Source organism: Orycteropus afer, unplaced genomic scaffold, assembly GCF_000298275.1.
Source record: "Orycteropus afer afer isolate SDZICR_OR568_19922 unplaced genomic scaffold, OryAfe1.0 scaffold00107, whole genome shotgun sequence".
Taxonomy (NCBI): domain Eukaryota; kingdom Metazoa; phylum Chordata; class Mammalia; order Tubulidentata; family Orycteropodidae; genus Orycteropus; species Orycteropus afer.
The window spans coordinates 2778410-2791152 of record NW_006921694.1 but is presented as its reverse complement, the minus strand read 5'-3'; the positions used below and the strand labels follow the sequence as shown (position 1 = coordinate 2791152).

General features: G+C 37.6%; 1 protein-coding gene across 1 annotated transcript in view; it reads left to right on the top strand.

Annotated features, from left to right (window-relative positions):
* Positions 1-12743, top strand: part of AP3B1 (adaptor related protein complex 3 subunit beta 1) — a 452161-nt gene that overhangs the window by 89655 nt on the left and 349763 nt on the right. Inside the window, exon 2 of the mRNA XM_007943446.1 lies at positions 10289-10364. Within this exon, the coding sequence (XP_007941637.1) occupies positions 10289-10364 (76 nt within the window). The remainder of the gene's footprint in view (positions 1-10288; positions 10365-12743) is intronic.

Below are 12743 nucleotides of genomic sequence, written 5' to 3'. Positions count from 1 at the left end.
CGCTATGAGTCGGGGCCGACTCAACGGCAAACAACAACAACAACAACAACAATTATGGTTTATAAAACTTGTTGTTAGGTGCAGTTGAGTTGGTTTGGACTCATAGTGACCCTGTGTATAACAGAACGAAACACTTGGCTGGTCCTCTACCATCACAATCACTGTTGTATTTGAGCCCATTGTTGCAGTCACCATGTCAGTCCATCTCATTGAGGGTCTTCCTCTTTACACTGACCCTCTCTCTACCATTTATGACATCCTTCCCCAGAGATTGGTTCCTCCTGATGGCATGTCCAAAGTAAATGAGACGAAGTGTAACCATCCTAATTTCTAAGGGGCATTTTGGCAGTACTTCTTCCAAGACAGACTTCTTCATTCTAACAGTCCATGGTGTATTTTATATTTTTGCCAACCCCGTAATTCAAAGGCATCAATTCTTCTTTGGTCTTCCTTATTCATTGTCTAGCTTTTGCATGCTATGAGATGATTGAAAATACTGTGGCTTGGATTACACACATCTTAGTCTTCAACATGACATCTTTGCTTTTTAACACTTTTCAGAGATCTTTTTTGGCAGATTTGTTCAGTGCAATATGTCATTAGATTTCTTGATTGCTGCTTCCATAGTTGTTGATTGTGTGGTCCCAAGAACAATGAAATTCTTGGTAACGTCAATATTTTTTTCTGTTTATCATGATGTTGCTTATTGGTCCAGTTGTGAAGTAAATACTTCAAGTCTTCTTCATTTTCAGCAAGACAGGTTGTGCTGGTTAATGAGTTCTCTTCCAATCCTGATGCCACATTCTTGTGTATATAGTCCAGCTTCTCAAATTAGTGCCTCAGCATACAGATAATGTAAGTATGGCGAATGGATACAACCCTGATGCACACCTTTTCTGATTTTAAACCATGTAGTGTCTCCTTGTTCTCTTCAACTGACAGCCTCCTGGTCTATGTGCAGGTCCACATGAGCACAATTAAGTGTTCTGTAAGTCCCATTATTTGCAATATTATCCATAATTTGTTTTGATCCTCAAGTCAACTGCCTTTGCATAGTCAATAAAATACAGGTAGACATCTTTCTGTTATTCTCTGCTTTCAGCCAAGATCCACTTGATATCAGCAATAATATCCTTTATTCCACATCCTCTTCTGAATCCAGCTTGAATTTCTGGCAGTTCACTGTCAGTGTACTGCTACAACTGTTTTTACAATATCTTCAGCCAAATTTTACGTGTTTTTGAAATTAATGATACTGTTTGATAATTTCTGCATTTTGTTGGAATGAAGGAAGTGATAACATGACTCATATAGAGCTCAGCATAGAAGATTATATGAAGCAAAGAAATTGACACCACGAAAAAGCACGTGACAAAAATGACAGCAACAAATTCATATTTGCCAATAATTGTATCACTAATATTACTAATAACAATAATATCACTTCTTTAGAATGGGCATGAATATGCATCTCCTCCAACTAATTGGTCAGGTAACTGTCTTCCAAATTTCTTGTCATACCTCCAGCACTGCACCTGTTTGTTGAAACATTTCAATTGATATTCTGTCAATTCTTAGGCTAGTTCTTTGCCAGTTTCTTTCTTTCTTTCTTTTTGTTTTTTTTTCAGTACATTTTATTGAAATATAATTTATGAACACTGAAATACTCAAAACTCAAGTGACATGGGTCAATGCATTTTTTTTTCCAGTGTTCCCTTCCCTCCCCTCCCACCCCAGGCAACCAACAAAGAAAGTTTCCCTTCATATATAAACCTTTCCTTGACTCTGCACAACAATGAGCTTATACTATATTTATCCTTCTGTGATTGATTTATGTCACTCAGCATAATGTCCTCCAAGTTCATCCATATTATGCAGTGTTTTGCAGACTCTTCATTATTCTTTAGTGCTGCATAGCATTCCCTTACGTGTATGTACCATAGTTTGGTCAGCCACTCTTCCACTATAAATCTTAGAGATTCTGACTCCCTTGCCAGATAAGTAATTATTGGCAAATACGAATTTGTTGCTGTCAGTTTTGTTATGTGCTTTTTTGTGGTGTCAATTTCTTTGTTCCATATAATTTTCTATGCTGAGTTCGTTTTATTTATGAGTCATGTTATCACTTCCTTCATTGCTATTGTTTTAGTATTTGCTGAATATTTATGCTGGTCCTCTTTTTTGATGTGGTTTATCATTTTTCTTTGAGGTTACCCTGTGATTTAGTTTTCTTCCCAAGTTTAGAATAGTCTGTTCTATCTTGTAGTTGTCTTAACTTCCCTACCATCTAGAAGTTCTGTAATGACAGTTTTTTCCTTCTTTTTGGTTTGCACTTGTCCTCATTTGTCAATTGATGTTTACAATCTTGTAGGCTTATTTACTGTGGATACTTCCATAGCTGGGTTGGTTTCTGGGTTATGTCATCATGTGTGTTAATGGGCAATTGTTGTTGGCTATTGTTGCTTCTTTGTCCAAAGGGCTCCCTTTAGCATCTCTTGTAGAGTTGGTCTGATTTTAACAAATTCCCTTAATTTCTGCTTGTCTGGAAATGTCATAATTTCACCATTATATTTGAGGAACAATTTTGCTGGGTACCTGATTCTTGGTTGGAGATTTTTCTCTTTCAGTGTTTTATATATACTTTTCCATTGACTTCTCGCCTGCATGGTTTCTGCCAAGAAATCTGAGCTTAGTCTTATTGGTTGCCCCTTGTAGGTAACTTTTCATGTTTCCCGTTCTATTCTCATGATTCTTTCTTTGTCTTTGGTTTTGGTAAGTTTGATGATGATATATCTGGTGATTTCCTTTTGTGGTCTATCCTGTTTGGGGTTCATTGGACTTCTTGAATAGATATAGTCTCACCTTTCATCATACCAGGAAAATTCTCTTCCAACAAATCCTCAACAATTTTCTCTGTGGTTTTATTTTTGTCTTCCTGTTCTGGAACTCCAATTACACATAGGTTATTCCTTTTGACGGTATCCCACGTGAATCTTAGGCTTTCTTTATTTTGTTTTGATCTTTTTTCTGATTGACCCCTTTCCAAAAAAGTGTTCAGGTATTTGCCTTCAGTCTCCCTGAGTCTGTCTTCCATTCATTCAATTCTGCTCCTTTGCCCATTCAATGTCTTATCTATTTCTGAAAATTTAGTATTAATCTTCTGGACTTCTGTGTGTAAATTTTGTATCATTTCTAATTTTTCATTTATTTTGTCAGTTTGTTCTTGTATTGTGCTTTGAAATTGTTCTAGGGTTTTTTCTGTGTTTTCCTTGATCTGTCTGTCAATTCATTGAAAAACCTAAATATAATTGTTTTGAATTCCTTATCAGGGAGTTTCAATGCTGCATCTTCCTCAGGAATGTGTTTTGGGTCTATATCCTGGTCCCTTGTTTCTCCTGCTTTATCTTGCTTCTTTGTGTGGACTGTGATGATCTGTTTTCTCGGAGGCATTGTGACATTATTGTGTTTATATTGACTTGGTGGTTGTGTGTTGGAGTTACTTGTCCATGATTTTCATTTTCTTTGTATGTTATCTATGCAAGCAGGGTACTATGCCCCTCTGTTCACTTGTTGACAGCACTTATACACTCAGCACCTGTTTCCTTCCCTGTTTTCAGCCTCTCGTATGTCCCTGCCAACCTTGGCAAACAGAGCTTATTCTTAGGTCCCTGGAATCCGAATGAGACTGCTATCATTTAAAATCCAAAATGATTGCCAGTTGTAAAGATTCAAAATGGCTGTGCCTTTGGTCATTTTAAATATCCAAAATGGCCACCGCTTGTAAACATTCAAAATATTTTGCTAGTTTCCTTAGCACAGCTTGGGCTTCTTTCTTCAGTACCATCGGGTCTTGATTACATGCTACCTCCTGAAATGGTTGAACATTGACCAATATTTTTTGGTATGCTGATTCTGAGTATTTCTTTTCTTGCTTTTGTAATTTTAAGAGCTTGTTTTATATTCAACGTAATGTGTACATTTAGTTTCATTCCGCGTTCATCATGTCCAACCCTAAGCCAATCTCTTTCCCTCCCTACCCTGTAACCCTCCTCCTGTGCCCCTCATATTTATGCACTCCTGTTTGTCCTGCATTTCTTCAATTTGAATGTTGGTTTTCTGGTGTCTCATGGTATATTGCTCCAAGGGATGTATTGCTATAGAGTATGTGGGTTTGTCATCCTGGGCTGAGTGGTCTGTGTGTCCATTTTGTTAACTATTGGACTGAGAGCTCGCCTCTGGGGGTGCATTTTATTCCAGGTGCAGAATGTATTCTGATTCTGAATGTTCTGCATCATTCAGTATTTTTCCTTTATAATTCTTCAGTTTTGCAACTTGAGGCTTGAATTTTTCCTTCAGTTTTTTTCAGCTTGAGAAATGTGCACTGTGTTCTTCTCTTTTGATTTTCTTACTCAGGGTCTTCGTACATTTCATTATAATACTGTAACTTTTTGAGCCACCCTCTGAGATTGTTTGTTCAGCTCTTTTACTTCATCATTTCTTCTATTTGCTTTAGCTACTCTCCATTCAGAATCAAGTTTCAAAGTCTCTTCTAACATATATGTATATTTTTTATTTCTTTCCTGCCTTTAATGACCTTCATGTATGATTCTTAGATGTCATCCCACAACTCCTTCAGTCTTTGATCCTTAGTGTGTAGTGTGTCAGATTTATTCTTGATATAGTTTAAATTTGGGTGGAATATATTCAAGGTTGTATTTTGGCTCTTGTGCACTTGTTTTAATTTTCTTCAGCATCATCTTGAACTTGCATATGAGGAATTGATTGTCCGTTCCACAGTCATCGTCTGACTGACCTTATTCTGCCTGATGATAAGGAGCTTCTTCATCGTCTCTTCCACAGATGTAGTCTATTTGATTCCTCTGTATTCCATCTGGCAAGGTATAGGTGTATAGTCACCATTTATGTTGTTGAGAAAAAGTATTTGCAATAAATCATTGGTCTTGGCTAATTCTTTCACAGGATTTCCAGCATTGTTTCTATCACAAAGGCCATGTTTTTCAATTACTGTTTCTTCTTCATTTCCACCTTCCATGTTCCAGTCTCTTTAATTATCAATGCATGTTGAGTGCATGTTTGATCAATTTCAGAATACAGAAGTATGTAAAAATCTTCAATTGTTTCATCTTTGGCATTAGTAATTGGTGTGTTTATTTCAAAAATAGTCATATTAACTGATACTACTTGTAGACATATGAATATTTCTCTTGTCACTACAATCCTGATGTATTGTACTTCAGGATAGATCTTGAAGTGTTCTTTTTTGACGGTGAATGTGATGACATTTCTCTTCAATTTATCTTTCTTGATATCATAGGCCATATGATTATTTGATTCACAATGGCCAGTAACAGTCCATTTCTACTCACTGATGCCTAGGATATTGATCTTTATGTATTCCATTTTGTTTTGACAACTTCCATTTTTCTTTAATTCATTCTTCATAATTCCATTTTCCTGTTAGTAATGGATGTTTGTAGTGGTTTCTTCTCATTTTGAATCAAGCCACATCAGTAAATGAAGGTCCTAAACGGTTTATTCCATCCATGTGACTAAGGTATACTGTCCTTTGAGGAGGCAGCTTTTCCCCACTTGTATTTGAGTGTCTTCCAGCTTTTCTGGCACTATATCAGACAGTGTTCCGTTCCTGTTTATAAGGTTTTCACAGGCCATTTTTTTTTTTTTTTTTTCAAAAATAGACCGCCAAGTCCTTCTTCCTAGTCCTAAGCTTAATCTCTTGTCAGTTTTCTTAAAATCATTTAAGAGACTTCTTTTTCTTTTATAAAAGATTCAGTCATTTACATTCTTCAGTAAGCACAAACTTTATAACATTTAAAAATTATTTTTCTAATCATGAAAAAATTCAGTTATGCTCAATGAATGGAAGAATCAACAAGAAAACAGAGCTGAATAGACGATTTTAAAGAGCAGCTCGAGAAGACAAAAATCAATTATTGTAATGAAATGTGCAAAAAGTTGGAGTTAGAAAACCAAAAGGGAAGAACATACTTGGCATTTCTCAAGCTGAAAGAACTGAGGAAAAAATTTAACCCTTGAATTGCAACATTGAAAGATTCCATGGGCAGTATGTGGAATGATGCAGGAAACATCAAAAGAAGATGGATGGAATAAACAGAGTCATTATACCACGAAGAATTAGTAGATGGTCATCCATTTCAGGAGGCAGCATATGATCAAGAACCAATGGTACTGAAAGAAGAAGTTGAAGCTCCACTAAAGGAATTGGCGAAAAACAAGGCTCTGGGAATTGACGGAATACCCATTGAGATGTTTCAGTGAATGGATGCTGCACTGGAGGCACTTACTTGGCTATGCCAAGAGACTTGGAAGACAGCTACCTGGCCAACTGACTGGAAGAGATCCGTATTTGTACCCATTCCAAACAAAGATGATCCCACAGAATGTAGAAATTATCAAACAATATCATTGATATCACATGCAAGTAAAATCTTACTGAAGGTAATTAAAAAATGGTTGCAGCAGTATATTGACAGAGAACTTTCAGAAATGCACGCTGGATTCAGAAGAAGATGTGGAGTGAGGGATATCATAGCTGATGTCAGATGGATCTTGGTTCAAAACAGAAAATACCAGAAAATTGTTTACTTACGTTTTATTGCCTGTGCAAAAGCATTCAATTGTGTGGATCATAACAAATTATGGATAAGACTGAGAAGAATGGGAATTCCAGAATACTTAGTTGTACTCGTGAGGAACCTATACAGAGACTACAGGCTTGAACACAACAAAAGGATACTGCACAGCTGAAAATCAGGAAGGGAGTGCATCAGGGTAGTATCCTTTCACCATACTTACTCAAGCTGTATGCTGAGCATATAATCCAAGAAGCTGGACTATTTGAAGAAGAATGTGGCATCAGGATTGGAGGAATTAACAGATGACACAACTTTGCTGCTTGCTGTAAGTGAGGATGACTTTGAAGCACTTACTGATGAAGATTGAAGACTACAGTCTGCAGTATGGATTACACCTCAATATGAAGAAAACAGAAATTCTCATAACTGGACCAGTAAGCAGCATCCTGGTAAATGGAGAAAAGATTGAAGTTGTCAAAGACTTCATATTGCTTGGTTCCACATTCAACACCAATGGAAGCAGCAGTCAAGACATCAGTTGACATATTGCACTGGGCAAATCTGCTGCAAAAGACCTCTTTCAAGTACTGAAGAGCAAAGATATCTCCTTGAAGAGTAAGATGCACCTTAGCCAAGCCATGGTATTTTCAGTCACCTCATATGCATGTGATAGGTGGGCAATGAACAAGGAAGACCAAAGAAGAGTTGATGGTTTTGAGTTGTGGTGTTGGCAAAGAATGCTGGAAGTACTGTGGACTGCCAAAAGAAGTAATAAATCTGTCCTGGAAGAAGAAGTGCAGCTAGAATGCTCCTTGGAAGTGAGAATGGCCAGACTTTGTCTCACCTACTTTGGTTATGTGATAACATAATTGATAAGAAGGGACCATTCTCTGGTGAAGGATATCATACTTTGTAAAGTGGAGGGTCAATGAGGGAGTGGAAGGCCCTCAACAGGATGAGTTGACACAGTGACTTCAGTGATGGGCTTAGGTATAGTGGGGATCATGAGGCTGGCACAGGACCGGACAGTATTTTGTTCTGTTGTACATAAGGCCACTATGAGTCGGAGACAATGGCACATAATAACAGCAATAACATACTCAATGATATTGAGGCTTTGGTTATACTTCTTTTTTGTCATATTATAATGGATATGCTGTCTGTAAGTAACTGTTATTCATTGATTTATATTCTCTTTGCCCATTTCCAAAAATAGTGAATTACATATTGTGTGTTACCACGAGTACTGCCTTCTTTCATGGTAGCACATGAGAGTTCTTTTTAATGCCTCTTGTAGCCCATATAAAGAGCTCTGGTGGCATAGTGCCTAAGGTATTTGATTGCTGACCTGGAGGCTGGTGGTTGAAACCACTGGCCACTCCTCGGAAGGAAGACTGAGCAATCTACTTGCATAGAGATACTGCCTTGGAAACCCAATGAGGGTTTGATAGGAGTTAGAACCAACTTGATGGTGTTGAGTTTGGTTTTTTTGGTTTATTGCCCATATATCTACATGTATCATTTCTATTTTGTAAATTTGACTATCCCCATTTCTTTTTTCTTTACCGCTTTATGTAGGTTTTTACTACTTGTTTCTGGATTATTATGCTATTTACCCAACCTGTCTTGAGACTTCTCTCCCGTATTTGTTATAGTTTATTTTTGTATATTGCTGCCACATTAATTTTCCAAAGGCATTGCTTGATGAGCATCTCTGCCTAGAAAATCTGCAAGAAATGACCTCCCACTGTCTTGTGTGCCTCCTTTCTTTTTCTTACCTAGTAGCATCATCTTCTACTGTGTCTTCCAAACTAGGAATCTAGGCATCATTATTGATTTCCCCTATCTCATACTCACATTCAATCACTGCATTCCATTGATTTAAGTGTCTGAGTAGTTTTTGAATCTGTCCTATGTTTTCATCCTTGTCCCTGCTGCCCTGGTTCATTAGCTCATCCTCTTGTTTAGGTGTTAAAATTGACTTATCTTAGTTCTCTAGATTAGGGAATTTTAGTGGAGCTTTCCCTTTGTGTTTGTGTCCTTTTCTGATTGGAGGAGTAAGGAGATAAAAAGGATGGTATGACACCTAACTTTTAATCAGGGCTCTTTCTCAACATGAAAATTGTCTTAGATTTTCTCAGCATGAAGAAATGTCTTAGATTTTGACATGTCGAAATTTTCTAGTCCTGAATCTGGGATTTTTCTTACTTTTTTTCTAATGGTTATGCTAAAGAAATGAAAGAATCTGCATACCTGTGTGCCAAAGGGGCAAGGAGGCTGCATCTTCTGACCTCCTGTAAACCCGCAAGAGGAAGACAGAATCACCATCAGTAGCCCAAAGCTTATTCCTGTGAGGCCAGACATGCTGCCTCCCTCCAGCCCTTGTACCAACTGTTCCTCCTGTAACACCTACCACTTCTCTGCTATGTTTGATAATTCACTGCAGTGGCCACACAGAACTCACAGATTACAGAGTTTATTAGGGAAGCACCAGGCCACAATTCAAGTTCAGGAAGTATGCTTGGTCTCTCTCAGTCTGCTGTCTCTCAGCCAACATTCTCTCTCAGTCTCTCTCCCAGCAGTGCATGTCTCTTTCTCAGCAGTGCGTGTTTCTTGGTGTCTTTTTCTTAGCAGCACTTATCTCTCCTTGTCTTTTTCTTAGAGCGTGTCTCTCGAGGAGCACGTTTCTCTCAGCACCACGTCTTTCTCAGCCAGCAGTCAGAGAGACTCCTTCTGCTGCTAGGAGGGCTTCTTTTGAGCCTGGCAGAGGCCAAACCAACCAGTCATAACATCAGAATTCTAAGCATCTGTGAGAGTGCTAACTTCCCAGAACATTGCTTTGTGCCACTCTCAACAGAAATACCCCAGGTGGATAATTTTTTTTTTTTAAATTGTGATTTGGGTGAAGATTTACAGAGCAAATTCACTTTCCATACAGCAGTTCACATATACTTTGTCTCATGTCATTGACCACAGTGTACCACAATGCAACAGCTCCCCTCCCACTTCCTCCCATGGTTACCTCTTCCCAGTGTCCATCCCTCCATACACTCCTGCCCCATGAGCTGTCTCCCTGTGCATAAGCAGCCCTTCTTTCTCCCATGATTGTTCTCTCCAAGGAGTGTATCTACTTGAGGTAAATGTTCAACTCATATGCCTGTATATTGTTTGGCTGGAAACCACAGATGTGGGTTCAATTCCAGACCTGAAGGGCAGCTAGGGGCCATAGTCTCAGTGGATCCACCAGGCTCTATCGGACCAGCAAACCTGGTTCCCAGGTGGATAATTTTAACAATCAGGGGTTCCTCAGTTGCTCACAGCAAATTCTACCAAGGGGTTTACAAAGACTTACGGCTAGAAAAGCCATACCAGCTAATTTCCTACACCATACTGTGCTTAACATTGGTATTTTTCCTAGAACTCGGGTAGTTTATATATATATATATTTTTTCCATTGGTGGGCTTAATGACAATGTAGCACTTTGATACTGTTTTGCAGTGTTAAATGAGAAATAAATACACAATTCACAATATGAATGCAGTTAGTTAACATTGTCTACCATATTTTTAATTCTTATGAAAATGATTTATTTTAAAAAGCTGTCTAATGTAAAAATTTACATATAGAATATTTTTCTTCTCTTTTGTAATAGAAATGAAGATCTAAAGCAAATGTTGGAGAGTAATAAAGATTCTGCTAAATTGGATGCAATGAAGAGGATTGTTGGGGTAGGTAAAATTGTAGATCTCTTTAATTTTTGAATAACAGATAAATAATGATTATATTATAATAAATAATATACTAAATACCACATATTCATATGTGACAGCATGCTACTTGCCCTTTAACGTAAACTTAAAATTTCTTGTGTAAAAAATGTTACTGAAAAAACCACTGAAGTGTCAGAAATCAGAAAACTTGGGTTCTATTTCTGTCTTTTCTTTGCTTTAACTTTCCTATCTATAGTATCAAGATGTTTCATCTATGAGGTAGAGAAAATTAATTATTTGCAAGATAAATTAAGATAATGTGCCACAATAAAACAAAATATGTATGACTTGTTGAGTGGAAAATCAATTTACTCTGTAAACTTTCACCCAAATTACAATTAAAAAAAAAAAAAAAAAAAGACAATATGCAGCATTACTGATTTCCAACAAGGAGGAATACTACTTGTTGTTGTTGTGTGCCGTCGAGTCGGCCCTGACTCATAGCGACCCCTCCTTGGGTTTCCGAGGCAGTATCACTACGGAAGTAGGATTGCCCAACCTTCCTTCCGAGGAGTGGCTGGTGGGTTTGAACCGCCAGCCTTCTGGTTAGCAGTCAAGTGCTTTAGCCACTATGCTACCAGAGCTCCTAATATATATATATATGTATATATGTATGTATATGTTTATATAAAACAATACATACACACATACATCTATCACTTAATGACCTGAATATTGTGAACATGATTTTTTTTTTGTTAGTATTTTTAAAATTTCATTACTACCAGTAGAAATGCTTTATTCATGTTAGTAGCCTAGAACTTCTAATAAGATTCAATGTAAAAGTATTCCCTAATTTTCAGTTTTAATGGAAATTTCAAACAGTTTACTGATGTGTTATTCTCACTTCCATTGAGTTGGATCCGACTCATAGCGAACCTTCCTTGGGTTTCTGAGGCAATATCACTATGGAAGTAGATAGGTGTTCAAATTAGAGTCAGCTTGATAGCAACCTACAACAGCAACAACCTTGCCAGACAACTAAAAATAAAATGCAATTTCTAATTATATATACCTTCTCTAACCAACTATTTTTGTAGTTATTTTAGCAGAAAGAGTCTTTCTTTCTGTTGTATGTTGTCAAGTTGATTACAACTCACTGTTTTTTTTTTTTTTTTAATTGTGATTTGGGTGAAAGTTTACAGAGCAAATTCACTTTTCATACAGTAAGTAGTTCACATGCACGTTGTCTTATGAAATTGACTACAATTTACCCCAATTCAACAACTCCCCTCCCACTTCCTCCCAATAGTTACCTTTTCCCTGTGTCCATCCCTCCATGCACTCCTGCCCCCTGAACGGTCTCTGTGCATAAACAGCCCGTCTTTCTCCCATGATTGTTCTCTCCAAGGATACCTCAGGTAAACATTCAACTCTTATGCCTGTCATTGGGTTTTGAAGGCTGTAATCTTTACGGGATCAGGTCACCAGGTATTTTCTCCTGAGGAGTGGCTGGTGGGTTGAACCTGTTGACCTTTTGCTTAGCAGCTGAGTGCTTGTCTTTCCCTCTACATGTGTATGTATGGTTGGATGCATGTATTTTCATTTAATTTTTCATATTCACAGTGAAAACTGGCTCAGTTCCTGTGACTGAGTGGTGCAAACAGTTAATGCCCTTTAATGCTAACTGATAGGTTGGCAGCTTGAATGAGCCATTGCAAATGCTGTGGAGGACAGTTCTACTTTGACACACCAGGAATTCCCATGAGTCAAAATTGACTTGAAGGCAACTGGTTATCTGGTGCTAGATAATCTGATAATCTAATGCTAGAGTTCGGCTTTTGTCTCAATGGAATTAAATTCATGAAGCATAGCCTTCTATTATAATTACACTTTTTATCACCACCACTGCCACTTTTATTTTTCACTCAATCAATAAGATTAAAGTATAAATATGCATAATCACACAAATAAACCTTATAATACAGTACTACTGTATGAGAGCTTGAAATCACCTTTCTTTTGATGATACCACAGTGTCCTAAATCTCACTTGTGAAAGAAGGATGATAGTTGTTGTTAGTTGCCATCTAGTGAATTTTGACTCCAGGTGACTTCATGTATGCAGAGTAGAGCTGTCCTGAAAAATGATTATGAGTATATCAGTATGTTCTTTTAATCAGTATGTTTTGTTAAAATATGAGGTAGTATGAAAATTAGATGTATGAAAGTGTAGGAGTAATTGCAGCTAGTGGTGATGTTGTTGTTGTTATGTACCATTGAGTCGGACCCAACTCATAGTGACCTTGGGTTTCCAAGGCAGTATCACTATGGAAGTAGATTGCCCCATCTTCCTTCCGAGGAGTGGCCGGTGGGTTTGAACCACCAGCCTTCTGGT